Consider the following 27,754-nt stretch of genomic DNA (forward strand, 5'->3'; position numbering starts at 1 on the left):
TCCCTGAGTCTGAGTCTCCCGCTCCTCTGCCAAGCCCAAAATTTGGGCAGGGAACCTCCGCAGGTGGATTTTTTTCCTGTTTATCCAAGGTGGAACTGTTGGAGGGGGTTTGGGGGTTGTGCAGTGCTCTATGGGCATTAAATCCTTGGATTTCAGCTCCTTTGCCAGCTCAGAGGGGTGGGATTCAGCGTTTCCGCTTGAGAAGCTGCAGCAGCCTGCGGTTCTTCCAGACGCAACAGGAGCTGAGTTTCCCAGCAGCCAGAGCCTGGCACGGCTGGCTCGATCCTTTCCAGCATTCCAGCGGCATTCCCTGGGACGTTTCCTTCCATCCTGCTGTAAAAAATCCCCGTCCCAGCCATGTCTGACTCCGAGCATCCCAAAAAACCGGGTGGGATCCGTTGGGAATGAGGCATTGATGGTGGTGCCACACCCCAGGGGAGCTCACCTGGTGGGACACAAACCCCACATATGTCCCTGGGTTATCCCAGCCCTTCCCAGAGAACCTGGAACATCCCACGGCTCCTCCTGAGTTATCCCAGCCCTGCACAGAGCACCTGGGAGACATCCCATGCTTTCTCCTGGGTTATCCCACAGAGCACCTGGGTCATCCCAGGGCTTCTCCTGGGTTATCCCAGCCCTGGAACATCCCACGGCTCTTCCTGGGTTATCCCAGCCCTGCACAGAGCACCTGGGAGATACCCATGGCTCCTCCTGGGTTATCCCACAGAGCACCTGGGACATCCCACGGCTCCTCCCGGGTTATCCCAGCCCAGGGACACCCCACGGCTCCTGGCCGTGGATCCCGGCTCTCCATGAGGCTCCTGGAGCGCGCCTTCGGGCAGGGCGCGGGCCTGGGATGCTGAGCCGGCTCCTCCATGTGGTCTGTGGGACAGACAGCATGGCAGCGATCACCTTTTCCCCGGAGAATAATGTCCCCACACAACCCGCCAGCGGGATCTGATGGTGAATCATAGCCCTGCACAGGGCTGTTCCCTCATGGAATGGGCTCCACTCCCTCCCTTCCTCACCTCCATGGGAAGAGGGGCACCACAGCCCTGCGGGCACAGCTCACATCCCGCCTGCCGGCCGAGCCCTCAGAGGCTCCACGTCTCTGAGGGGTACGCCGGGACATGGCGGGGCTGCAGCAGGCGCTGAGGGGACCCCTAAGAGCAGAGCGGGGCCCCGTGCCCCAGCTGCGCCTCCCGGGGATGTGGATGAGGGTGGGAAACCGGGAGGGAGCGGTACAGGGAACGGACCCGCCCTGGCAGCTCCGCCTCAGCGCCGACCTCCCCAACATGGCGGCATCGCTCTCCCGCCTCGCCCAACATGCCGCCGGGACCATACAAACATGGCGGCGGGACCGTCCCAACATGGCGGCCCCTTGCGCTGCGCCGCGAAGCAAAAGCTTGACCTTCCCATCATGGCGCCACTATAGCACCACCCCATGTCCGCCCCATCATCACGTGATCACAGGGGCGGTCCCGCGCCTGCGCATTGCGCGGCCGGCGCGGCCGGGGCAGCGGCGGGAGGGCGGGGAGGGAAGATGGCGGCGCCGGTCGGAGCCGTCACCGGGGCGACGCAGCGGCCCCACCTCCCGCAGCCCTGAGGGCCCGGCCCGGCTCGGCCCGGCCCGGCCCGGCGGCAGGTGAGAGCGGCCCCGCGGTGCGGCTTCCCCGGGCGGGGCCCTTCCCCGGGGAGTGGGGCGGCGGGACGGGCCCCTCGGGGCGGGACAGGCCTGGTGTGGAGGGGGCCACATTTGAGGGTGGAGGGTGTGGGGAGCCCCTGTGTCTGCCCCCACAGCGCTTTGGGGGTCGCTGCGGAGGGCAGAGCCCACGGGGGACTGTAGCCCTTTCAGGGAGGGGGAAGCCCCTTCCCAGCTCCGGGGTGCGAGGGGAAGGCGGCCCCGGGGGCTCCCTCAGGACGGGGAGAGAGCAAAGCTTGCCCCTGAAAAAGCCGTGTTGCTCCCTAAAAAACCCGTGTTGCCCCATGAAAGCAGTGTTTCCTTCCCAAAAAGCCAGGCTTCCCCCACGAAAGCATTGTTTGTTCCCCAATATGCCATGTTTCCTCCCTTAAAATACATGTTTGCCCCCAAAAGAGACATTTCCCCAAAAACCTCGCGTTTCCCCAGAAAAGCCATATGTTCTCCCTAAAAGCCACGATTCCTTAGAAAACCTCGTGTTTCCCCCAAAAAGACATGTTTCTCTCCTAAGATCTCTATTTTCCTCCCGAAAAGCCATGTCTTCCCTTAAATGCCATGTTTGCCACCTAAAAGCCATGTTTGCCCCCCCAAACTCCATCTTTCCCCCAAAAAAGCCATACTGCCCGCTTCCCCTCCCCCCCCAAAAAAAGCCCCATTTCCCCTTTAAAAGCTCTGTTTCCCCAAAATTCAGTGCTGGCACGGGCAGTGCCAAGGCACAGGCTGGCAGTGCTGGCGGTGGGGGGAAATGGCTTTTTGGGGGCAAATATGGTTGTTAGCGGGGGAGAAGCCGCTCTTTAGGTGTCAAGCATGGCTGGGGGGTGTCCCCAGAACCTGAGGTCGCGTTGGGTTCGTGTGAAAACAAAGGTGATGCTCAGTCCCCGCTTGCTCTCGGCGTGAAGCCGCCTCTCCCCTCTCTCCGGCCGTGTCAATGCCCCGGTTTGGGAACGGGATCGCGGTCTGGGAGCAGCCGAGGTGCCCAGCCCGGTGCCCCCGGGGCTTTGGGCTGTCGCTTCCCATTGTCTCCGCTGCCGGTCTCCGCTCGGGGCTTTGGGAGCGTGGTTCGGGATTGATTTGGGCTCGTGTTCTTGTCACGGCGGGGCTGGGCTGGGCTGAGCAGCGCTGCAGGGCTCGGCAGGAGCATTGCATTATCTCATCCTGCCCAGCCTCTCGGCTTTTCCAGCCGCCTTTCCCAGTCACTGGGGCCGGGCACCTCTCAGGAGGAGCGGGAGCAGGGCCGGGGTGCCTCGCTGTTAATGACCCGAACTCCAGGGAGTGCTCGGGGCAGGAACAAAAGGGGACTTGGGAATGGAAGATAACCCCGGGATCACCGGGAATGTCGTTTGTGCTCGGCTGGCTTTAATCATCCCTGGGAGCCGGCTCGGGTCAGCAGCTGGAACTCTTCCCCGTGGCTGGAAGGGACGGGAATTGCGGTGAATTCCCGTGGAGGAGCTGCTGACCTCAATCCACGCCCAGGGTGGGAAGGGGCCTTTCCCCACCTGTCCCTTCGGGAGCGGAGCCTCGCGGGGAAGCCGCGGCTCCGGGGTGGTGCCGCGGTGTCCTGACAATGTGCTTTATATCGTGACATAGCCTCGCAGCCGGGGCTTGGCCTGTCTGGAGGGCAAGTGCCAGAGTGGGAGTTTTCCTCATTCCCACAGCCCTGGGTGTTCCCACCACCATCTCTCCTTCCTTTTCCTTGTGCTGATGCCAGAGAAAGGCTGAAAACCGGGATTTTTCCCTCAGGTTGTGTCCCCTGGGCTTGGTGTTTCCTTGGTGTCACAAGTAGAGAAGAGAGCAAAATCTCAGGCAGAATTCCAGTTGTTTCATAGAATCCAGAAGTGTTTTTGTTGGAAGGGCCTTGCAGACCATCCCTGCCACGGGCAGGGGCACCTTCCCCTGTCCCAGGTCTCTCCAAGCCCTGTCCAGCCTGGACACTTTTCCGGGGCAGGGTGGTGACTGTCTTGTGTTGTTCCATGGTGTTGGACTCCGTGCTGTTCTCCCGGAGTTCTGTGTCGGGCGGTGGCAGAGCCACATCCCGTGGTTGTTTTGGCATGGCAGGGATGTTTGTGTGTGTTTTTCCTGCTGTGCTCCCTGGAGTGTTCCCTGACAGGTGACTCCACCCAGGCAGCATCAGCATTGCTTTTCCAGGGTGGCAGGTAAAGCTCTTGGGTTCACAAAGACTCAGGACAGTTTTACCATTTTCTCTTGTGGGTTTTTGCAGGCAGTGTGTACGATTTTCAATGTTAATTGGAGTTTACTCCAGCCTTTATTCCCTGGACTCCGTTTTTCCCTGAATTTGGCTGTGGGAGCAGCCCCTGAGGGAAGCTCACCTGCAGGACACGTGCTCCTGCCCTGCCTGGGCTTGGAATGAAGTGGGGTTGGTTTATTCCCACTGCTGAACGTGGGTGACCTGTGATTTGGGGATTCCAGCCACTGCGTCGAGCACCTTCTGCAGAGCTGTTTGCTGCCCAGGAGAGCTGGGATGTGCTCCTTGTCCCATCCTTAATCCCAGGAAATGCAGTGCATACAGCACTCTGCACGTCTGCCAGGAGTGACAGGTTTGGAGTGGGAGCTCAGGGGTGGTGTGGCTGTGCATTCTCAGGTGGGGGATGGTGTGACTGTGGATTTCCAGTTTGGGGATGCTCTGGCTGTGCATTCCCAGTTTGGGAATGGTGTGGCTGGGCATTCCCAGCACAGGAATGGTGTGGCTGTGCATTCCCAGTTTGGGAATGGTGTGGCTGGGCATTCCCAGCACAGGAATGGTGTGGCTGTGCATTCCCAGTTTGGGAATGGTGTGGCTGGGCATTCCCAGCTCGGGAATGGTGTGGCTGGGCATTCCCAGCACAGGAATGGTGTGGCTGTGCATTCCCAGCTCGGGAATGGTGTGGCTGTGCATTCCCAGCTCAGGAATGGTGTGGCTGTGCATTCCCAGCTCAGGAATGGTTTGGCTGTGCATTCCCAGATCCATAGAGTTCTGTTCCCAGGGCTTCTAGGAGGCGCTGGGTTTGGGCACAGCCCGCTTCCATCCCAGCCACTTCCACAGGATGTGAGTGAGGGCTGCTGGAAAGGCTTCCCACTCTCTGTGTAAACAGAGCTGCGCCTCCAAGGGAAGTGATTTTTCCCTGTGTGTTCCTACAGGGCAGGCTTTGTTGGAAAACATCCAGTCAGGATTTTCCTAAGGCTGGAGGTGGGTAAGCTTCAGGCTTTGACTCAGGAAAGGCAACATCACCTGGAGACGGCTGTGAGGGCTTAAAAAAGATGTTGGAGCTGGAGGCAGGCTCAGGTTTGGCCCAAATCCAGATAAAAGCTGGGAAGAGGCCTCTGGGAAGTGCTGGTGTGCTCCAGGGCTGTTTCTCCAGGTAGGGGCTCCCTCCTGAGCGCATTTCCCGCCCCGAGTGGTGCCGCCAGCGTCTCTGGGCTGTCCCCAGCAGCATCGAGGCTGTGCTGCCAGAAGCAGCCAGCACAGCTTGTGATGGAGTTGGGAAATCCAGGTCAGAATTCCTTTTGAACTCGCCTGCATTGCTGGATCAAAGCAAAGCAGGGGTGACACATCCACGTGAAAAACGTGGCTCGTGTCGAGCAACCTGCAGGAATCAGGGCTCTTCCTGTCAGGAATTTGCTGTTTCAGGGGCTGCTCTGGACTGTGTTCTCTCCCCCATTTCTATGGCAATCTTTAAATATTTATCTTTGCTTGCTGAACTCCCACTGCAACATCCATGACTGAGAATCCTCATTTTTCCCCCATGGGAAACAGGATGGATGCAGCTCAGGCACCGGCAATTGCCAATTCCAGTGCATCTCTCCCTGAGCTCCAGGCTCCTTTGGAAGCATTTCCCTGCCTCATTTTGTCTTGTACCTGTGCCAGTTTTATCATAATTTGGGGTTTTGGAGGCTTAAGGTAAGTTGGCAGAGCTGCTTTTATTTATTTGGAGCTTCTCTTTCCAGGCCAGGTTGGATGGGGCTTGGAGCAAATCTAGAAGGTGTCCCTGTCCATGGCAGGGAATGGGATGAGCTTTAAGGTCCTTTCTAACCTAAACCATTCCATGATTTTCACTCCCATTAGGTTTCAGTGGGCAGAAGATCATCTCTGGTTTGAGGAGTGATTTGAGGTTTTCTGGGTAAAAGATCTCCTGTTTTGAGAGGTGATCTGGGGTTTTCTGGATGAAAAGCAGCTCAGAAATGTCAGAATCTTGCTGTGAAGTCGGTGTGGCTGTGGGAAGAACTGTCCATCCCCAAACTTCTCACATCAGAGAATCTGGGACGCAGATTAATCATTCCAGCTGGGTTTTTGTCACTCTGGAGAGCCTGCAGTGTGATTTATTTGTACTTTAAAAGAGACTCATGAACCCTTTGGGTGCCATTATCCTCACGCTGAGCTTCCAGGGAAGGGGCTGGCTGTGGGAATCATTGCCTTTTCTTGTTCCTGGTGCTGGATGCACACCAGAGCCTTTTGCCAGCTGCCCAAAACACCTGGAAGGAGAGAACCCTTCCAGGTGTGAGAACCCTTCAGGTGCAGCTCCCTCTGAAGCAGCACCACTGTGGAATTCCTGCCTTCAGTTCCTCTGAGCAGCCACCTTTAATCCATGCTGCTCTTCCTAGAGCTGCTCTTGGGCCGGGCATTTCCTTTGCCAGTCCCAGCAGCTGCTGGGAATTCCTGAAAGCTCCCAGACTTTTGGGTTTTTACAGACACTCCTTGGGTCTCTGGAGTGGCACAGGGGATGCTGCAGCCTGCTCTGAGCAGGATTCCTGGATGCTTTGAGATCCCAGGGTTCCACACTGTGTGATCATCAGGGATTTGCCCCATTCTCCTGCTCGAATGGTGCTGCTCAATGGTGATTGTTGTGGTGACAGGATGGTAACAAAGGGACATCTTGGGGAGCTCATTTTGTCGTACAATGGTAGCGATGAACTTGAAATTTGCACAATTTCCCTGAATTTTTGTTTGCTGATTAACATAATATGGATCTGACTGCACTTTTTTGTTGCCTCTTTTTTAGTATTTGATGTTTAAGCCTCCCTAAACAGCCAGGCTTGAGGCATGGCACAAAGGATGGAAGGATGGCTCCTGCTTTCCTCATTCCCAATATCCAGTGCTTCTGCTTCCCCATGCATTGCCTTTCCTGATAGCGGAAGAATAAGAAAATCCTGTGCAGAACAAGAACAAATGCTCTTATTTATTCTGCTCAAATCAGTGGAAACTGCAGCAAATCCTCCTCCAGCCCATTGGGTGGGTCAGACTGATGAAATCTGTTCCAAATGGAATCCCTGGGTTGTATTTTCCGGTCCTGGCTCAGCTGTGGTTGGGGTTTGTCTGGAGGTCGGTGGATGCTGTTCCCAGCCCCTCACACCTCTCTGTGCTGAGATTCCCTGTGCATTTAGTCCCATTTCTCCCTCCTTTCAAGCCAGGGCTCCAAGGGCACGCAGAGCAATCCTTCCAGTTCTGTAATAACAGGGTTGCACTGACACCACCCTGGGGCTGGTCTGCACCTCACATCCGTCCCTTCCCATCTGCTTTACCCCCTCAGAGATTTCAGGCAGTCTTCTGTTGCTCATTGCCTGCTGTTTGCTGGGAACTGGTTGTGATTTTCCCCCACTGAGGTGCTGGTTTGGGGGGGAGATGTGGAGGGGCAGCTCTGATCCCTGCCTGTGAACAGGGACAGGACCCAGGGAAGGGCTGGAGCTGGGCCAGGAGTGTTGGGTTGGAGATCAGGAAAGGCTCTTCCCCAGAGGGTGCTGGGCACTGCCCAGGCTCCCCAGGGAATGGTCCTGGCCCTGAGGCTGCCAGAGCTCCAGAGGGTTTGGACAGGCTGGGATTGTTGGGGTGTCTATGCAGGGCCAGGGGTTGGATTTGATCCTTGTGGGTCCCTCCCAGCTGAGGACACTCCATGGTTCTGTGCAGTGTGTTTGGCAGGAGTGGAGCTCCAGGAGAGCAGCTCCCAGCTCCACTGACAGAGAATCCCAGGGATGCTGTCTGGCTGCAAAGCACCAAGCTCATGCTGGCTCCCTGGGGTTCTGAGCAAAGAACTGGGATGCCTCAAGGTCAGTCCTGCGGTGAAGCTGGTGTTTCCCTCTTTCCCAGCCTTTTTTTTTTTTTTTTCCCCCAGCACTGCCCTTTGCCTACACCAACATCTCACCATGGACCTTTAGGCTAGTAGGTTCTTCTCACCATCCCCACTGCACAGCACAGCGAGAGCTCCATAGGCTGAAATTGCAGAGGCTGGTGGCTGTCTGCCCTCCCTAATTCACATTTTCTGCTAAAAAAGCCCAGCCATGAATTCCAGCACCTTTGGACTGCACACACTCCAGCATCTCCACGAGGTTCAATGACACGCTGTTTTCTTTTCAGGAATATCACACTTCTCATCACCTTTTTAGGTTTTGGGGCAGCAAAGAATCATGGAAAGGTTTGGGTTGGGAGGGACCTTAAAGCCCACCCAGTCCCACCCCTGCCATGGCAGGGACACCTTCCACTGTCCCAGGATGCTCCAAGCCCCAATGTCCAACCTGGCCTTGGACACTTCCAGAGATCCAGGGGCAGCCACAGCTGCTCTGGGCACCCTGTGCCAGGGCCTGCCCACCCTCACAGGGAAGGATTTCTTCCCCATATCCCATCTGAACCTCCTGTCTCTCAGTGGGAAGCCATTCCCCTTGTCCTGGCACCCCAAGCTCTGGTAAAAAGTCCCTTCCCGTGTTTCTTGTCAGCTTCCTTCTGTTCCTAGCAGTCTGCACAGCCCTCTGAGCTCTGGAGAGGCAGCAGCTCAGCACAGGGAGCTGCAAACCTCTGCTCCCTGAATCCCCTGCTGCAGAGGCTTTGTTAACCCCAGCTTCTTGTGGCTTTTGTTCCTTTACCTGCAAAATGGGGTTAGCTGTGGAATGTGGAAGTCTGGAATGTTGGAGGCATTGTTTCAGGTTGTGTCTCTGTGGTCAGACCAGGTGTCTGTCTGTGATGGAAACTCCTTTTGTTCCACCTGAGAGAGGGAAAATACCTTCCATATTGTTTTGCTGTGTTTAGCAAACAGATCTGCCTTTAAAGCCCTGGTGTGGTCCAGCCCTGCTCCTGGGCACTGCTGGGGATGGTTAATCCCTGCTTGGGAGCTTCCATCAAAGGCCTCACCTGGGGAATGGCAGGGCTGGGTGTGAAGGGGAGCACAGACAGGTTTGGTGTGAGACACAGCCGGTGGGCATCCCAAAAGCACCGTTTGGGTGTGTGTGACACCCTGCTGTGTCCCAGGAGGTCAGATCAGGAGGGGAGGGCAGTTTGGGGTGCTCATCCCTGGTAATGTCCATGTGGAGGTGGTGGTGGATGTCCTGGTGTCCTGCTTGCTAACAAAAACATTGCATCAGCGCTGCTGCGAAGTCAGCAGTGCGTCTGAAAGCCCTGGGCATCGATTCCAATCAAACCTTGGCCAGCCAGGCTGCAATAAAATGGGTTTTTTACAGTATATCTTTCTCTTTTTATGGCTTGAAAGTCAGTAGCCTTGAGCTCATCTTTGCTTTGGGTGCAAGGTCTGGGGGCTGTTCGTGACTTTTTTGTTTTTGTGGGGAGAGGAAGGTTGTGGTTGGTGAATCTGGGCTGAAAAATAACTTCATTTATTGCAAATATAAAATTGTTACACCCCTCAACTCTGCCACTGCCTGGGGCTGGACAGGAGCCAGGCACGCCCAGGTGGGCAAGAGGCCGATGGCCTTTGGCTGGTCCCAGGATGTGGCACTTGGGGACATGGTAGGGCTGGGGGAGCAACGGACTCGGTGATCATGTAGGGTTTTTCCAGCCTTACCAATTCCATGATTCTGTGATGGATGTGTGAGTGCTGCCAAAGACCATGTCATGGTGGAGAACCAGAGGCTGGAGCATGAGCACCCACAGCAGGAAAACCCTGACCTTGACCTGGCTGTGCTTGGCTTCATTTTCCTGAAACTCCATCCTTCGTTCCCACCACAAAACATCCAGCCTGAGTTTGCAGCAGTGTTGGACTCCAGAATCCTGCCTGGTTGTCCCACCAGCGATTGCCTGGGTTCTGTGGACAGCACTGCAGTGAGGTGTGAATCCTGGTTGTTCCCAGCTTCTGGAAGTGCTGGTGGTTTCTGAAGGGAGTCCCGTGTCCAGCCCTTGCTGGATTTTTGGAAGCAAAGCTTACTTTGCTTTCCCTCTCACTGATTCCTGATCCTGCTGCCCCCTCTGCCTGGTTCAACAGGAGCCGGAAGGCCTCCAGGATCCTGTTCTAGGATCCTGTAAGTTCAGGTGGGATATCCTTCCCTGTGAGGGTGGGCAGGCCCTGGCAAGGATGCCCAGAGCAGCTGTGGCTGCCGCTGGATCCCTGGCAGTGTCCAAGGCCAGGCTGGACATTGGGGCTCGGAGCACCCTGGGACAGTGGAAGATGTCCTTGCCCGTGGAATGAGATGAGCTTTAAGGTCCCTCCCAACCCAAACCATTCCATGATTCCACGATCCTCAGTGCCCCCAAGTTCCCTAAGACTGGAAAGGGACTGGGAGCATCCCCAGCAAAGGCAAGAGAGCTCCACATCCTGGAGGCAGAGGAGGAGCAGGCCTGACACCCCCATCCCAAGCAGTGCAGGGTAGGAAATGCCTTTTTCCTGCTCCCCAGCTGCCTGGGGGCTGCAGGAGCTGCAGGAGGTGGATGAGCTCCAGGGCTCTCCCAGCCAGGGAAGCTCTGGCACTCACCTTTCCTGAGGGACACGTGGGGACCGTGGCTTCCCTGGGAATGATGCTGGGACACTCACTGGACATCCCCTGCTGCTGCTCTGCAGAGACTTTAGCTAAGTAATCCCACAAACCCCTAATGCAGCCCATCAGAGAATTGGGAATGAAAGCATCCAGGATGTTTGGGTGTTTTGTTAACAAACCCTTTCCTGAGATATCTCCGCATTTTTCATTTGGTTATTCTGCCCGGGCAGTTGGAACTGGGCGTTGGGCTGGGTGGAAACCCAGAACTTGCAGGAGTTGTGTTTTCAGGCTGGTTTTTCAGATGAGCAGAAGTGGGCTGGATTTAGGTCGGTGGCTGTGTTTTCCTCATGGTTCCATTATAAATTCCCTTAATTTGTGCAGATGAACCAGTTTTGGTGACTTTGGGAGGTGTCACAGGGTTGTAGGACTCAGGGAATGCTGTGACATTCTCACAGGCTGTCCTCCAGACAATTCTCCACAGCTTTCCAAGAGCTTGTCCAGGAGCTCCTGTGCTCTCCTGGTAAAGGGAGGGGTGACAGCAATTCCCAGGATCTCCCAGTGTGGCTTTGATTGGCATTCTTGATTGGGAATTCTTGCCAGTAAATCTTCCTGAGCAGGTTTGAGTAAATGTTTTTATCCTGTAAAGTTCATCCTCCTACAGCGGATGTTGCACCAGGAGGAGTAGCTGCCCTTTTCCCTGGAAAAACCTCAATTTTCCAGCCTCAGAGGCTTCTGTTTGCTTGGTTAGGGGTTATTCCGGGTTTTGGAGCTTGCAGGGAGTTCAGTTTGCAGATGGAACAGGATTTGTTTGCTGGGAAAAGCTGAGGTGATAATTGGAATTCAGGGCTTGGCGGGGGCCGGCAGAGGGAGTGTGTGAGTCCGAAATCCTCCTCCTTTCCTACTAAATTTACGGGATTTCAGGAGCACAGGAAAAGGGAGCAGCCGATTATTGCACTCGAGCAGCTCCTCTTGAGATGCCAGGGCTTGGCACGGCAGATTTTGGCAGGTTTGAAACAAATGCAACTCTTTCAAGGGTAATAATATTGTCCAAAACCATGGAAATTCTCCAAATCCATACATTCATAACAAGTGGAGGGGTTGGTGGATGGTGGAGATTTTGGCTTTTTTCATGGTTTTCTGCAGGGATATTTAAGGATTTTCTCTTTTTGGTGTGGAAAGGCAAATAAAGAACTCCCGGGAATTGTGGTTTTAGGCTTGTTTTTCATGTGAGCAAAACCAGGCTGAATTTTGGGTCAGTTGAAGTGTTTTCCTTGTGCTTCCATTGTAAATTACCTGCATATTACTTCATATTTATTAATATTTTATTATACTTCAGAGCCATTTATGAGGTTTGATAATAATAACAACAATAATAATGATGATTTCCCTATGTACACATCAAGTGTGGTGTCATTAAACTCTGCTTCCCCTTTTCCTGTGAACCCCACACCAAAAAGTCCCTCAAACCCCAGCTCCCAGGTTTGTATTCCTCCAATAAATCCAGGATAACCCCCCAAATTTTCATTCTGGGTTTCAGTGCATTCATTTTGTGGGAAAACAGATTCAGCAGGATTGATTTGTAGGTTGCTGTGCTGTTTGTGCAATAAATCCTGCTGTGTAATGTCACACTGCTGCTCATTTTTGAACTGAAACCTTGGAAAAAAATGAGCAGGAATCTGGAATAGCCAAGGATCAGCTCATCACTGGGCTGGGAAGAATTCCTGGGATCTTGGTACCTTTTTATTACCAAAATATCAACCAAAATTCAGCTGCAGTGGTGCAGTTCCAGGACAATGGCAGCAGTAAAAATGATGTAATTTGGATTTTTTTCCCAAAGTCCCTAAACTCACAGTTCTAACAGGCAAAACCATCACAGGGAGGTTGTGCTGACAGAGAAATAGTGGAATTTTCAACCTTGCAGATGGAATTTAGGAATCCTTTCTTTTCCTGGATGACTTGTATGAAAGAAAAACTGTTTTGTGTTGGGGAAAAAAAAAAGGGAAAAGTAGTTCTTCAAAGAACCCTTGGAACTGCCTGTTTTGCAGGGATAAGGAGTGTCCATGGTGCCAGTACTCCTGAGGTCTCACTCTGCACAGGAGACAGGATATTGCTCATCCCACAGCTTCCCAGAGGCTGTATTTTCTTTTTTTGGACTAAAATTTGCTTTTTTCCCCCATTGTTGAGCTTGCCCAGCAGTTAATTTCCAAAAGGATCAGTTCCAGCTGCTGCAGGTTAGGGAGGACTGGAAATGTTGTTTTATTTAGTGGTGTTTATCCCAATCCTGAATCCCGTGGTTCCCATGGACCTGTCACTGCCTGTGCTGCTGCTTCTATAAAACATCATGCTTCTCCTTGGAAATAGTGCTGGATTTTCCTCTTTTCACCCCAGAAAAGGTCTCAGGTCTTCTTTTAGAGCAAAACCAGGATCAGAGAAAGCTGCAGGTGAAGTCCTTGATGGCACAGCTGGGGAGACAAACACAAAAATACTAAAAATATGGAAAGAATCCTTCCCATACAGATAGGATTTTTTTTAAAGGAAAAATGAACCGTTTCTGTCTGATGGAAGAGGATTTTTATTTGAACTGGGGCAGAGAATCAGCCAGAAGTGTGGCTGTCCCCGGTGTCCCCCTGGTGACACTGGCACGCAGAAGAAGCCATTCCAAAGTGTGAGGAAGAGTCTGGAGCAGGTTGGAGAGAGTTGCTGCCTTCCACCCCTACATGAGCACGAGGGCTCCTGATTGCCAGGTGCAGTGAAATCCCTCTCTCCTGGCGGCCCAGGCCCTGGGCCAGCCGGGCTGGGTCCTCTCACACACCTGGAATGTTTTGTTCCCGGCGGGAGCAGCAGCTCCTCCGCTGCTGTTTGGAGGGAGCATTCCTTGTGTTCCTTGTGGCCTGTGGAAATGAGCATTCCCTGTGTCTGCAGGGCTCTGACTCAGGACCAGTGCTCAGCCTCTCATTGCCATTCAACAGCTTGCCCTTGGAGGCTTTTTTCCATAAAATCTGTAAAAAGAGGTGGGAAAAGGGCAGATCAAAACACCTGCAGGTTCAAGCACTTCCTGAAGCTGGTGGAAGTTGTGGAGAAGAGGAGGCAGCTCGAGAGGGAGCCACCAGTGCCACCCACACCTGAGCTTTGGGCTCCATGGGACCAGGAGAGGGGCCTGCAGGTAGGAAAAGCTCCTTGGACCAAGAGGGGATTTGCAGGAGCAGGTTTTGAGCAGTGGTTCAGCCTGGTGGGGTTATTTTTGCCTGCACTTAATATTCCTCAGCTGTTTGTTCCAGATAATTACTTCAGGAATAAATAGCAGGTTCTTAACTAATATCAGGAGGGGAGAGAGGGAAAATGGAAGTGCTCTGAGAGGAGGAAAAGGATTATGAAATGTTTTGCCAGCTGGCAGAGACGCAGCTTTCAGGAAAGGGCAGGCAGATTCCGTCGGCGCCGGCAGAGCTGTGCTCCCGCTGCCCTTCCAGTGCTTCCTGCGGGCTGCTGGAGCAGCTGCCATTCCTCCTTGCTCCAGCTCCAGGCTGATTGCTGAACACCCCAAAACCTTCCTAGTGCTGGCATAGACAGGCATTTCTCTGGGACCAGCAGGGCCCTGGGGTGCAGAATATCATGGATGTTTGGGGGATGTGTTGGTGTTTTCAGGACTCGATCCAATCCCGAAGTTAGTTGGATTGCAGCTACTTTGGGATGAGACACAACTGCTTAAGTCTCTTGGTTGCAGCTTTTTGAGTACTCAGAGATTCATTTTAGCCCAGGTACAAAGTGGAGCCCAGCGTGGTGCAAGCAGAGAGCACCTGGAAAGGCAGGATGAGGGAGAAAGTACCTCTTGCATCACCCGAAAATGCAGGAACACTCAGTTCTGCTCCTGGAATAACCAGTAAAACTCCAGGTGTGGGATTTTCCCTCATGGATCTGCTGAATAACTGACAGCAGGAGCTGCTGGGATGCTTTAGCTCTTTCTTGCCAACTGCCTGGTTTCTTTTTCCTTTTTCTGTATTGGAGCAGGGTTTTAGGACAGGGCTTTGCTTTATATTCCAGGGGTGGTTATTCCCAGCCCGTCCTTCCAAACAAAATCCACATCCATGGCAGGTCAAGCTTGGAGGGTTATTTTGACAGTGAGCTGCCTTTTGGGAGCTGGGTTTATTGCTGGCCTTGTTTTCTTCCAAAAAAGAACACGGCGTGGGTGTGAAAACTCTGAGGATGGTTATTCCTTATGTTCAAACGTTTAGGAAACAAGGATTTACCAAAGGAGATGCTTTGGAATATTTATAATATTATCAAGTGGCTTGGGAAGAGCAGACAGAACTTAGTGGAGCTTCTCCATCCTCAGATATGCTATTTGAGGCTCCTCTCACTGTTCTAAAATCGGCCTTAAGATGATTTTTGTTGTTTTGTGCCTGGGATCAGCCTGCCGTGTTGGGTTATTCCCGAGCCTGCTCCAGAGGATCCAAATTGGGATTTACTAGCTGGAAAACACCTCTTTCTAGTGGGTGTGCATTCCTGCACTTCCCATGACCCTCTCCAGCAGGATTTGGACATTATTTAGAGCACAAATAAAAGTTGTTGGGATCACACAAGGTACTGACAAGCCCCCGCTCCATCACCATCCGCAGGGTCCCTCTGTCCCCAGGCCAGAGGCGAAAACTCCTGCTCAGGGTTCTGGCAGGGCTTGAGAATATGAAACCTCTGCCTCCTGGGGAGCTGCCCCGTGATCCCAGGCTGGGAGGGAGGGAGGGACAGACCCTCCTGCCCTTCTGTATCCCGAGCAGGAGCACGGCCCCATCCCAAGCAGGAGCACAGCCCCATCCCAGCCTGGAGCACGGCCCCATCCCAAGCAGGAGCACGGCCCCATCCCAGCCTGGAGCACGGCCCCATCCCAAGCAGGAGCACGGCCCCATCCCGAGCAGGAGCACGGCCCCATCCCAAGCAGGAGCACGGCCCCATCCCAGCCTGGAGCACGGCCCCATCCCAAGCAGGAGCACGGCCCCATCCCAGCCTGGAGCACGGCCCCATCCCAGCCTGGAGCACGGCCCCATCCCAGCCTGGAGCACGGCCCTATCCCAGCCTGTAGCATGGCCTCCCCATGAGCAGGAGCACTGGCATGCTGTATCAGGATAGAAACCAGCACAGGTACTTCCCAGCCATAGATGCCTTTGCTTGGAGAAGGCCCAACCCTCCTTTCTTTCATATTTTTTAGCACAACTCCACTTTTCCTTTCCCTCAGTCCCTGGGAACTCATGTCTGTTCTGTGTGAGGTGGGTTCCTGGCAGCAGCAGCAGCAGTGCCCGTGTCACAGCGTTTGGGTTCCAGCCTCCCCTGCCACAACAGTGACTCCAGCAGGGATTTCTGACATGGGAAACGTGCTGGGTTCTGCCATGGTTCCTCCCACAGATGGACAGCCCTGCGCATTTTCCAAAGCTGCTTCATCAGGGAACCTGACGGTGGTGGGGACGCTGTCACCTGTCATTTTCCTGGGCATGAATTGGTTGCCATGAAAAGCTTTCCCACTCTGTGTCTCCACCACCTGCCATTTCCAGAGCATGGGAAAACCCTGGATTAATGACAGAAGCTCAGGTTATTCCTGAGAAATAAACCTTGTTTATAAATCAGTTGATGTGGTTTAACATAGGGTTTGTTACCAGGGTATTTCTGTATCAGGGTATTTATCCTGCTAGGTAACCCACGTTAAACCCTGACATCAATAACTTTAATTCCTTCCAGCCAGATTTTCTGGGATAGTTAGGATTTGGAAAAAAATAATGACAATATTCTTATATTGGAGGATGTTTGGGAAAAGCTGTCTTGTCTTCCCTCTTGAGGAGCTGGTTTGCTTCCTGGCTTCCTGCGGGTTGGATTTATCCTATGGACTGGGTGGGTTTGTCTCCAACAATCCTGGTCAGTTCAGGGCTGGGGGAAGGCTGGGCAGCCTCTGCCTTGTGGACTTGGGAGGAATCCAGGCTGAGCGATGCAAGAACAGGGAGCCTGCCCTGGTTTGGTCCTTTCCTCATGCTAGGAAAGGATAAAAAGGGAATTTCTGGAAAAGAAAGCCCCATGTCATCCCTGGGAGCTGTTACTGTGATTTGGGCTATGGATCCAAGAGCAGTGAGGGAGCTCCTGCTGCCTTGATCTCCACTCAGCCACCTTGGAAAGAAAAAGTGCTGCTGCTCTGCTCAAGACAGGCTGTTTGTCTTGCAGTGGCAGGCACGGATTTAACCTCACACGGTGCCAGCTGCCCAAACTGGACACAGCCACTCGTTAAGGTGGATTTATTTCATGATACTTTTCTGTCATCGAGGTGTCACCTTACACTCGGGATGTTGGGAATAGCTGGAGATACAACCTCTGCTCTCCCAGCCTTCCATCAGCAGTAAATCCTGGGGGGAATTGCTTTCCTCACCTACTGCCAGCCAGGGCTGTGTGCAGGTATTTCACAAATAAAGGGAAAAGGGTGGTGAAAACAGGGCAGGGCATTTTCCCCCCCAAGGAGTTGTTTGGGGTAAAACAGCCTCGCTGGCAGAACAGGTTCTACAGGGTGGAAGGACTGTAAATGTCACTGTCATCCTGTCTCACCTCGGGTGAGGTTCCACAGGGATCCTTTCCCCATCCTAGCTGGGCCCCATGGTGCAGGGCAGGGCAGGGTGATGTCTCCTCGTGTGCAAGGGAGCAGCAGCTCCAAGGGTTTGGCTTTGGCTCTCTGCTTCCCACTGCAGGCAGCAGCAGGCTGGGGAGAGATGGAGTGACCTGGGCAAGCTGTTCCTAAACCCTCAGCTACGGCAAAACTTCAAAACCACGTCCTGCACTGGGTGGTTGCTGTATCAGAGCCCTCTAGTGTGGCACACAGCTCTTGGTGTGTTCCTGGTGCTCCCTGTGACCTCCCTGTTGTCCCTTTTGCCAGCTGTGACGTGGGATGCCATGGCCAGCTCCTCGGACAGTGATGATGACGGGTTCATGGCCGTGGATGCAGAGGACGCCGTGGTGGAAGGGACGATGGAGCAGGAGGATGAGCCCCACGCCGAGCTGGAGGTGGAGGAGCCCAGGCCCAGCTCCAGATCGATGCTGGAGCTGCCAGAAGAGGTTTTGGAATACATCCTGTCCTTCCTCTCTCCCTACCAGGAGCACAAAACAGCTGCCCTTGTCTGCAAACAGTGGTATCGACTGATCAAAGGTACAAGTGATAGCAGCAATTTCTTTAATTGTGGGGTTTGGAACCCAGCTCTCTTTTACCTTTGCCTCTTGTTTTCCCCTCAAACTCTGAAATCTGACTTCTGTGAAATCCCAGAGAAATCCTAACAGCCATGGGGTCCCTGGCTTTGCTCAAAGCAGGCTTGTAGCTGTGCAGAATTGAACCCCTCAGCCTCTCTCAGGGTAGAAAACCCAGAGAAGCCATGAATTCCCATCCTGGAAATGTCCAAGGCCTGACTGGACAGGGCTTGGAGTGCCCTGGGGTAGTGGAAGGTCCCACCCTTGGCAGGGGCTGGAGCTGGATGAGCTTTGAGGTCCCTTCCAGCCCAAACTAAAACAAAGCCCAAGCCCCAGGACAGAGCAGCTCCTTTGCTGCCTTTGGGTGCTCCCAGTGCTGCACTGGTGACCTTGGATGGCAGCCTCCTCCCCAGAGCCCCTGCCAGTGTCCCATGGCTGATGGGGCCTTAATTGCACTTCATTTGCGTCTGTCTCAGTAATTAACATTCCCAAAGCTGCTGCTTTCAACAGCCCTGGCTCTGGTTCTTACAGCTCTGCTGGAGATAAGTGCAGTATAAAATCTGCATGAGTAGAGATGTGCATATTCCAGCTTCCTGGAAGAGTAGCCCAGAGACACAAATCCTTCCTTTGCCTCTGCACACTCATTCCAGAGCCTTGTGGGGGTATTTTAATGCTGGAGAAGTATGATACAGCAAATAAGGAGGGAAAATTTGGACAAGGATACAGAACTTTATACTTCATTTTATTTTAATACACTGGGTGATTACTGGTCCCATTCTGTTGGGTGCACACTTTAATCATGAGCTTCATTTGAAAATGAGGAGTTGCAGAGGAGAGCAGTTCAATCCTAGGAAATGGGACAGGTTGCTGCACAAGGGGAACGTGCTCCTTCTGGAAAACAGGAGTGGGTGTCAGGTGAGGAATGCCCTTGGCAGATTGTGAGGTGATGGCTCTTTTATGGTCTTCTCCTCATCTAAAAGATCCCAGGCATTTCCCACTTTGCCCAGAGCTGAACAGGATGGGGGTTAAAACCACAGCCACCCCAGCAGGGACCATGGCCCAAAATCACTTTTTTTGTGCATCCTTTTGGGGCAGCAGTTGCCCACAGCCCTGGGGAAGGGCCTTTTCCAAGTGCTGCAGCCCCCAGTGGCTGCTTGGCTGTTTCCTGGAGTGGCCTGCAAGGGATGCAGCTGGGGTGGACAAACACCTGGGATTCACCCCAGAGGGATGTGAGAAACATCCTTGGAGCCCAGGGCTGAGCAGCCTGAGGCACAGCGTGGCTTTGGGCTGTGTCACCTCTCAGGGGATGAGCAGTGCTGGGCAGCTGGGCCCTTCTGGGGCAGTTCCAGCCAAAAAAAGCTCTGGAACCACCACCTGCGAGCTTTGCCCAGAGAGGTCACTCGAGGTAAACAATTGATTTGTGTTCTCCTGGTTAATTTTTCCTGTTTGCCAGGATACATCTGCTGTGCACTCCTGGAGCTCACATTCCCTTTCCCGTGTGACTCTCAAGGATCAGCTCCTCAAGGACCCCAGGCTTTATTTTTTTATTTTAAAAACCCCTTCCTGCTTCGTATTCCAGAGTGGGATTTCTTGCTGGGGGTGTTCCTGGCACAGGCTTGGGGAAAAACTCTTGGCAGGTTGTGGCATCCTCAGTGCAGGTGCCACCAAGTGTCTGCTGAGCTGCTGCTGCTGCTACTGCCAGAAACCATCTCCAGACCCTTTTGTTTCCTCAGGGAGCAGCCTCTGGCCCCTCCCAGCACCCTCACACAGAATTAGTGGCAGCCTTGGAGCATCCCTGCTGATTTTTATCACTGGTATCTCCTCTCCGATTTTTTTCAGATCCCTGGCCAGTAGCTGCATTCACACTCTTGAAAGTTGATTATTGCGCTGAGGTTCCTTGAGGGAAGGGAATCTGCCCCTCGGGGTGTGCTGAGGGAACAGGGGTGCAGCACAGAGGGCTGAGCACAAGCTCTCCAAAGCACCCCAGTGCTTCCTTCCTTTCCAAAGGCTCTGCTTCCCGAGCCAGAGCTGCCGGGATGTCGTGACCCGGCCAGTGCACGCTGCTGACTTCCACATTTGCAGAGTTCCCTTGTCTTTATTCCTTTAATCCCTCACATTCCCAGCATGTTTCTAACCCAAACACAGGGGTTTGCAGCTGCTGTCACCGTGCAGGCACAGTTTGTTCCCAGCTTTGCTGACAGTGTTGTTCTCTCCCCAGGTGTGGCCCATCAGTGCTACCACGGCTTTATCAAGGCAGTGCAGGAAGGGAACATCCAGTGGGAGAGCCGCACTTACCCCTACCCTGGCACCCCCATCACCCAGCGCTTCTCACACAGTGAGTATCCCTGCAGTGCCCTGGGAGCTGCCTCCCCATGGGAGCTGCCTCCCTGCGGGCTGGCAGTGCCATCTCTGGAGTCCCCATGGGCAGTGCCATCCCCTGGGGTCCCCATAGGAGCTGCCTCCCTTGGAACCTGGCAATGCCATCCCCTGGAGTCTCCATGGGCAGTGCCAGCCTCTGGAATCCCACTGGGAGCTGCTTCCCTAGGGACCTGGCAGTGCCATCCCCTGGAATCCCAATGGAAGCTGCCCCCCCGGGGGCTGGCAGTGCCACACGTGCCCCCCTCGGGGCTGGCAGTGCCACACGTGCCCCCCTCGGGGCTGGCAGTGCCACACGTGCCCATCGCCACTGGTGTTCAACCCACGGCTGTGCCAATGCTCAGCACAAGAGCAGGGATTTGGGAGCTGCTGGTCATGGCAGGCTCATTGATCCTAGGAAGCGCTGATGGAGTGGAAGGGGGATGGGATTGTGGCTTTTTGGTTGTGCAGGGATCTTTCTGCTCCCCAGGCTGGAAAACTCTCCCAGATCATGGGGTCAGCCCTCGACCGGAACATGTCCTCAAGTGCCACATCCAGGGATGTTGACTCCAGCACTGCCCTGGGCAGTCTGTGCCAGTGCCTGACCCCCATTCCAAGAAGGGATTTTCACAATATCCAACCTAAATCTCCCCTGGCACAGCAAGGGCTGTTGCCCTTGTCCTGTCCCTGTTTCCTGGGAGCGCAGCCTGACCCCCTGGCTGTCCCTTCCTGTCAGGGAGTTTGTGCAGAACTACAAGGTGCCCCCTGAGCCTCCTTTTCTCCAGACTGAGCCCCTTTCCAGTTCCCTCAGCCCCTCCTGGTGCTCCAGCCCCTTCCCCAGCTCTGTTCCCATCTCTGGACATGCTCCAGCCCCTCAGGGTCCTTCTTGTCCTGAGGAGTTGGAGCTGTCCCCAGGATCTGGGCCTGAGCTTTTTGTCCTCCTCAGCAACCCCTCCCTCAGCCCGTTACTGAAGTCATTGCCATTAAAGCCAGTGGGTTTTGGGAAGTGCAGCTCTCAGAGATGTGCACCAGCTGCTGGCACAGGTCCTCTACCTCTGTGAGGAAAACTGGGAATTCTCCAATGTGCTGGGCTCAAATCGAGCAGAGCTGCAGGTGGATTTGCTGACAAAAGGGAGCAATTTAGTCGACAGCACCACTCAATGTTTGGGTGAATTCTTCCCCTGCTTCCAAGATTCTGAAAAAGAACAGGAAGAGAAAAGATACCTAAACACAGTGCCTTTGAGGGAAAGATACTGAAATAAACCCTGTTCTTTGGAGTGCAGTAGCATTGAGCTGCCTCAGCTCCTACAAAAAAAAAAAAAAAAAAAAACAAAACACAACAAAAATTCCATCCTGTGACTTCAGCACGGGGTTTGAGCCCTCTGGGGAGAGCTCTTCCAGGAAGCAAATTGCATTTTTCTGAGGCAAGATAAACACGGTGCAAGCCCTGCCATTCCAAGAGCAGCAGGCATCACATTTTCATCTTCCCAAGCCATAATTTATGAGGCAGCCGCTGCGCTGCCTCCTGCCAAGACAAGTCCGGGAGACGCTGCGGGGAGCTCTGGTGAAGTCATTGTGCTCTGCCGAGATACCCTGGCCTTCCTGGAGGATGAAAAGGCTCCGCAGTTCACAGCTCATTTTTAGAAACATTAGTGAAGTGCTTATTAACGACTTCACATTTGCGTGTATTTCCCTTCAATTTTAGCAGCGTTTTTGCGACTGCTGAGTGCTCAGGCCAGCTGAAATTGCCTGGAAAAGGTTCAGTTGCCCCAAAGAGCACTGTGTGCTCTTTACTTTATCCTGCTGCGTGCCACGGGCTTCCTGGCTGCAAAGTGAGTTGTCTCCCTAAATCCACTGCCCTCGGAGCGTGTAATCCGTATTAGCCTCGCTCGGTGACAGTGCCCCTGCTCTGCCCGGCCCCGGTGGCCACGGCAGCGTTATTAATGCACTTTGTGGGCACAAAGCTAATCTGGATTAACTTGTTTGCTGACTTAAACGGATTGGTTTGTGAGCAGCTGCCCAGATCTGCAGCCTCTGCTTTCCCTGCAGCAGCGTTCCGTGCCCGCGGGCGGGATTCCAGCCTTACAGCCAAGCTACGAATCGTCAGTTCCGAAAGTCAAACTCTGAACTGTCACCTAAAATCCCACAGGATGACAGTGAGCTGAGGTGGAGGAAACAGGAGTTTGGGCAGTGGGGAGAGAGCAGGCAGGACTCTCAAAGCCCTTCTTGAGGGATGAGTGATTTGCTGGTTTTTGTGGGAAGACGTCACTGCCCAGGCACGAGCCAGTGCTGCCATCAAAGCTCTGTCTGGGGCTGCTCTCACTTCCAGGAATTATTAGAACTGTCCCAGAAGTTCTCACAGGGAGCACAAACGGACAAGGAGGGGAATTCTAAGCAGCTGGAGGTCAACCTGTCTGTTCTCAGTCCTGAAGGGAGGAATGGCAGAAGTGCTTGATAAGGAATAATGAATGGAAGGCTCTGCCTTGGGGAGGGAGTGCCTGGCAGGGATCACACCGCTGAGAACAAACTGTGGACGGGCTGTCGCTTTTCCAGAGGGTTTGACTGGAGCTGAAGGACGTGAAACATCAATAATGCTGGGTGTTTAGAGGCAGAAATCCTCCGTGTTTGGGGTTTTTTGGGTGATGTTCACAGGAGTCACCAAGCTGTTTTATGTATGAACCTGTGAGGTCGTAGCAGGGCGATGAGTCATGGGGTGAAATCACTGCCCGCAGTCGGAAAAAGATGTCAGGAGGCTCAGGAATGCAGAAACGGAAAAGCAGCAGAGGAATGCCGGCCGTTGTGCCAGGGATATTGAGATATTGATCCTTTGCTGGAGGAGTGACTAATTTTAAGCACTGATTTATTGTTTTTGTTTCCAAGGAGCCTGGGGTTGGTGGCACCACTGGGATGAGTAATTACAGCAATTTGTGGGTTTGACGAACTCGTTGGGAGCGGTGAGAGCTGGAATGTTTGTTTTACAGGATGGGCTGCTCCTGGGGCAGAGCTGCAGCTCCTCCCAGCACCCAGCCTTGCTCAATATCCCCGGATTTTTGGCTGCACCTAGGCTCTGCACTGCAAGGAGCAGGACAATGGCACTTTAGGGAGTGAGGAGATAGAGGTGGAGATGGGAAAGCTGGGGGCGTTCACCTGGAGAAGGCTCCAGGGAGAGTTCAGAGCCCTTTCCAGTGCCTAAAGGGGCTCCAGGAGAGCTGGAGAGGGACGTGGTGGGACAAGGGCTGGAGGGACAGGGCACAGGAAATGGTTTCCCACTGCCAGAGGGCAGGGCTGGATAGGATATTGGGAAGGAATTGTTCCCTGTGAGGGTGGGCAGGCCCTGGCACAGGGTGCTCAGAGCAGCTGTGGCTGCCCCTGGATCCCTGGCAGTGTCCAACACCAAGGGCTGTCACCCTCTAACCCAAGAACCATGTGGGAATGGGATTTACAGCCCAGACAGCTCCTTCCCATCTCTCCAGTGAGAAATACAACCCTTAAACTGGGATGGGTGAATTTATTTCATGTTCTCCAAGGTTCAGAAATCAATGTTCTTTGATGATGGTGAAGGGAATGTGCTTTCCATTTGGTTTCCCTCCCCAGTCAGCTCTGCTCTGGCTATCAGCCGCTCTGGGTAAAATCTCTGGTGGTTCATTGCTCAGGGTAGGGCAGTCAGGAGTGTGCTCAGAGCCAGAACTCTGCTCTCCCTGAGCATCAGTGTCTTCAAACATCAGAATCACTGATTCCTTTCCAAAGATAAGCCACTTCTGCAGTGCTGAAACTCTGGGGATCACTGAATTTTGCTGGGACATAAAAAAAACCCAACTAAATCCATTTAGTGTTTCCCACCCAAAGAAACCATAAAACCATGAGGGATGTGCACAATTTCCCTCTGATTTATTCTACACCTGATATAAACTATGTGTAAACATATCATGGAATCACAGAATATCCTGAGCTGGATCCACAAGAATCATCAGAGTCCAGAGCAGCCCCAACAATCCCACTGTGGAATTCCCACAGGCTGGAATAAACTGCAGTCTTTCATTGTGCTTGCTTTTCCCCCTCAAGCTGCTCTGCCTTCCTTATCTTCAGCTGCTTAAAATGACTCTAAAAAGAAGTAGGAGAGCACAATCTCAGTGATTTTGCTGTGGGGGGGTTATTCCACATGGAGTTTTACAGGAAACCCAGAATTCTGCCCAGCTTCCAAGGCAGCAAGCCACCCCTGCTCTATCTTTCAGTTCCCCCTTGCCAGAGGTACCTGGGTGCTCCAGACCCTTCCCTGGGATTTGTTTCACTGCAGAGCTTGTTTTGGGGCCAAGAGCTCTTGGGTGTCTCTAAGGGGTTGTCAAACGTGGTGTTCCCTCCCTGTTCCCCATCTGGCTGTCTCATCCTTTCCCACAGGGAGCAGAGGGAATGCCCTGGAGGGTGCTGTGTTTTAGTGGGGCTCTTTAAATGAGATGGGGTGAAATCCTGAGAAGAGAACAAAGCCCAGGGCTGGGTGCACAGAGGGGTCTGTGAGCTGTGTGATCTGGCTCAGGGCAGGTCAGAGAGCTCAGTGCCTTAATCACAGCTAAGCTCATTAATTACAGGCCTCTAAGGCAGTTTTCTCTGCACTTTGAGGAGCAGCTCTGTCTGAGGGATAATCCTCTTGGGAAGGTTCTTGCTGGAGCTTCACCCTGCTCAGGGATGCCCTGTGCTTCCAGGGAGCCGGGGCAGCCTGGCTGCTGTTCTCCAGGGAGGAAAGGGCCTGATCTGGGGGTGGGACACAGGGCAGTGACACGGCTGTGGGGCACAGGGCAGTGACAGGGGCTGTGGGAACAGCAGTGACAGGGGCTGTGGGAACAGCAGTGACAGGGCTGTGGGGCACAGGGCAGTGACACAGGCTATGGGGACAGCAGTGACAGGGCTGTGGGGCACAGCTGTGACAGCGGCTGTGGGGCACAGGGCAGTGACACGGGCTATGGGGACAGCAGTGACAGGGCTGTGGGGCACAGGGCAGTGACACAGGCTATGGGGACAGCAGTGACAGGGCTGTGGGGCACAGCAGTGACAGAGCTGTGCTCTCTTGCAGGTGCGTGTTACTACGACCCCAACCAGTCCATGTACGTGTTCGGGGGCTGCACGCAGAGCAGCTGCAACGCCGCCTTCAACGACCTCTGGAGACTGGACCTCAACAGCAAGGAGTGGATCCGGCCCCTGGCCTCAGGTGAGAGCCCTGCAGCTCCCCCACACCCCTCCCTCCTCCCCAGGGCTCGGGTTCTGTGGTTCTGGGTGTGTCTGAGCCTTATCCCACCAGGTTTGTGCTGCATCCTGCAGAAATGTGGGGTTTGTGGCAGAGTCTGAGTCCTCAGCACCGCCTTGGGGGGGTTCTGGGGAGCAGCTGGTCCCTGTCATGCAGGGTAAGGGACATTCCCTGCAGCCACCAGAGCCTTCAGTGATGAGGCTGAGAAAATCAGGATTGTTCAGCCTGGGGAAGGCTGAGAGAGTTGGGATTGTTGAATTGGGGAAGGCTGAGTCGGGATTGTTCATGCTGCAGTAGGCTGAGAAGGGTGTGATGATTGTTCAGCCTGGAGTAGGCTGAGAAATTGGGATTTTTCAGCCTGGAGAGGAGAAGCTCCAGGGAGAGCTCAGAGCCCCTTCCAGTGCCTAAAGGGGCTCCAGGGGAGCTGGAGAGGGACTTTGGACAAGGACTGGAGGGACAGGACACAGGGAATGGCTTCCCACTGCCAGAGGACAGGGCTGGATGGGGTATTGGGCAGGAATTGTTCCCTGTGAGGGTGGTGAGGCCCTGGCACAGGGTGCCCAGAGCAGCTGTGGCTGCCCCTGGATCCCTGGAAGTGTCCAAGGCCAGGCTGGAGCACCGTGAGATAGTGAAGGTGTCCCTGCCCATGGCAGGGGGTGGCACTGGGTGTGTTTAAGGTCCCATTCCATGATTCCATGGTGAGAGTCATTGTCCCAAAGCTGAGATTTTCTTTGCTCATTCCAGTGGCTCCCACTCCAGGTATTTTGGGGGGTGGAGCAGACAAGCCCGTGCAGGTGGGAGAGCGTGGGAAAGCAGGTTCATTCCTGCTGTCCAGGCACCATCAGCCGGGCAGGAAAACACCACAGATTATTTCCCACAGTGGTTTTTGTGCTGGAGATGTCACTCACAACAATTTGGTTTTTTCCTTTTAATTTCTGAACTCCACTAAAATAACTTTGAGGAAAGCAGAAGAATTGGGGGAAGCTTTTGGGGCAGGAGGAGAAATCAGTGTTAGAGCAGCTGTTTTGGCAGGAGGAAGGAGAAAAGGAGCTCAGCATCTACCAGCATTCCTTGCTGGGCACAGAATTCCCTGTCATGTGCTCAGATATTGTTTAAAGTGTTTTCTTGTCTAGCACTTGAAGTCCTCCAAAATCCAGAGAATAAGGAGACAGAGGTGAAGATGGATATAGAGGGAGATGGAAAAGCTGGGGACATTCACCTGGAGAAGGATCCAGGGTGGCCTCAGAGCCCCTTGCAGTGCCTGAAGAGGCTCCAGGAGAGCTGGAGAGGGACTGGAGACAAGCCCCTAGTGCTGGTGTCACCTGGGAATTTCCAGCTGTGAACACCTCCCTTGGTGCTTGGACATCCACCCACACTTCCTTGGTGTTCTGGTTTTGTGTCACACAGCCCCTGTGGGACTCCCACAGGGGAGAATTAGGGAGTAGTGGATTTAAATGGCAGGGGGGAAACAAACTCCAGTCCTCCAAACGGGCTCCTGCCATCTGTCCTGCCCTGCTGGGGCTGGAGAGGGGAGGATGCACAGCTCTGCAGAGCTCGCTCTGCCCCAGGCCATGGATTCCTGCAGCCTGGGGAGCTCTGCACTGTCCCCAGTGCCCCACAGAGCCCATCCCTGCCCCGTCCCCAGTGCCCCACGGAGCCCATCCCTGCCCCGTCCCCAGTGCCCCACAGAGCCCATCCCTGCCCCGTCCCCAGTGCCCCACGGAGCCCATCCCTGCCCTGTCCCAGTGCCCCACGGAGCCCATCCCGGAGCCCGTTGCGGCGCTCCCGGAGAACGGCTCTGTGGGAATGCGTGGCGGGGCTGGGTCCCACGGGAAGATCCCCCGAGGAGATGTTCCTGCACGCTGTCATGGGCGAGATGGGATCAGCTGAAACTGGAGGCCGGGCCCGGGGAGCGCTCTGGTTCCTGCTTTTCCAAAGGGATGAGTCAGCCCCGGTGGGATCCCACAGCTCCCGCTCTTCCTTCGGGTGCCCCAAACTGGGGGTGGCACTGCCTGCCTGGGAAAGGAGAGCCTGGAGGGGGCAGAGCTTTGAAATGCTGGGATGTAAATAAGGCAGGAAAGGGCTTTTTAAAAGAAAAACCGAAGAGTTGACATTGATTGATCACCACTCATTGTATGTGCGGGCTAATTGCTGTTGAGGAGTTCCCACACCTGCCCCACAGACTCCAGAACTCTGGGATGAGACCCTGGCTCTTCCCCAAGGCCAGGGCTTGCACAGAGAGGTTCCCTCACGCTCCACGTGTGCCCTCGTTCAGCATCTTCTCTAACAAGCCGTGGGCAGGGAATTAGGAGCACAGTGTCTTGGACACAACTTCATCCCTTCCTAAGAGGCTTTTCCAGGAGATGACACCCTTCTATTGTTGTTGTTGCTGTTTGTTCCTACCTGTTTTCATCCGGGTTTTGTGGCTCCCAGGCATGAGATGACATCAGAGCTGAATAATTCCCCTCCAGCCCGAGCTGCTTCATCTGGGAGTAAATATTCAGCCTTCAAAGAAATAATTGGCTTGGGTTTCTTTTGTCTCAGAGACGGAGGAGGGAGATAATTACTTCAAAAAACCCTAA

The 27,754-nt window shown here is 54.0% G+C and overlaps 1 protein-coding gene across 4 annotated transcripts in view; it reads left to right on the forward strand.

Annotated features, from left to right (window-relative positions):
• Positions 1–1,521: 1,521 nt before the first annotated feature.
• The window catches only part of FBXO42 (F-box protein 42), a 45,345-nt gene continuing 19,112 nt past the window's right edge, over positions 1,522–27,754 (forward strand). The window contains exons 1-4 of one of the 4 annotated variants that reach the window (XM_030233070.2): positions 1,522–1,645; positions 17,277–17,546; positions 19,800–19,916; positions 25,002–25,136. In XM_030233070.2, coding sequence (XP_030088930.2) covers positions 17,294–17,546; positions 19,800–19,916; positions 25,002–25,136 — 505 coding nt within the window. In that variant the 5' untranslated portion in view covers positions 1,522–1,645; positions 17,277–17,293. Of the gene's footprint in view, positions 1,646–4,094; positions 4,255–5,495; positions 5,595–13,413; positions 13,545–17,276; positions 17,547–19,799; positions 19,917–25,001; positions 25,137–27,754 lie in introns of those variants that run through there. The other 3 variants (XM_050982521.1, XM_050982523.1, XM_050982522.1) reach the window with 3 other exon arrangements.

The sequence above is a fragment of the Serinus canaria genome, chromosome 21 (assembly GCF_022539315.1).
Source record: "Serinus canaria isolate serCan28SL12 chromosome 21, serCan2020, whole genome shotgun sequence".
NCBI lineage: Eukaryota > Metazoa > Chordata > Aves > Passeriformes > Fringillidae > Serinus > Serinus canaria.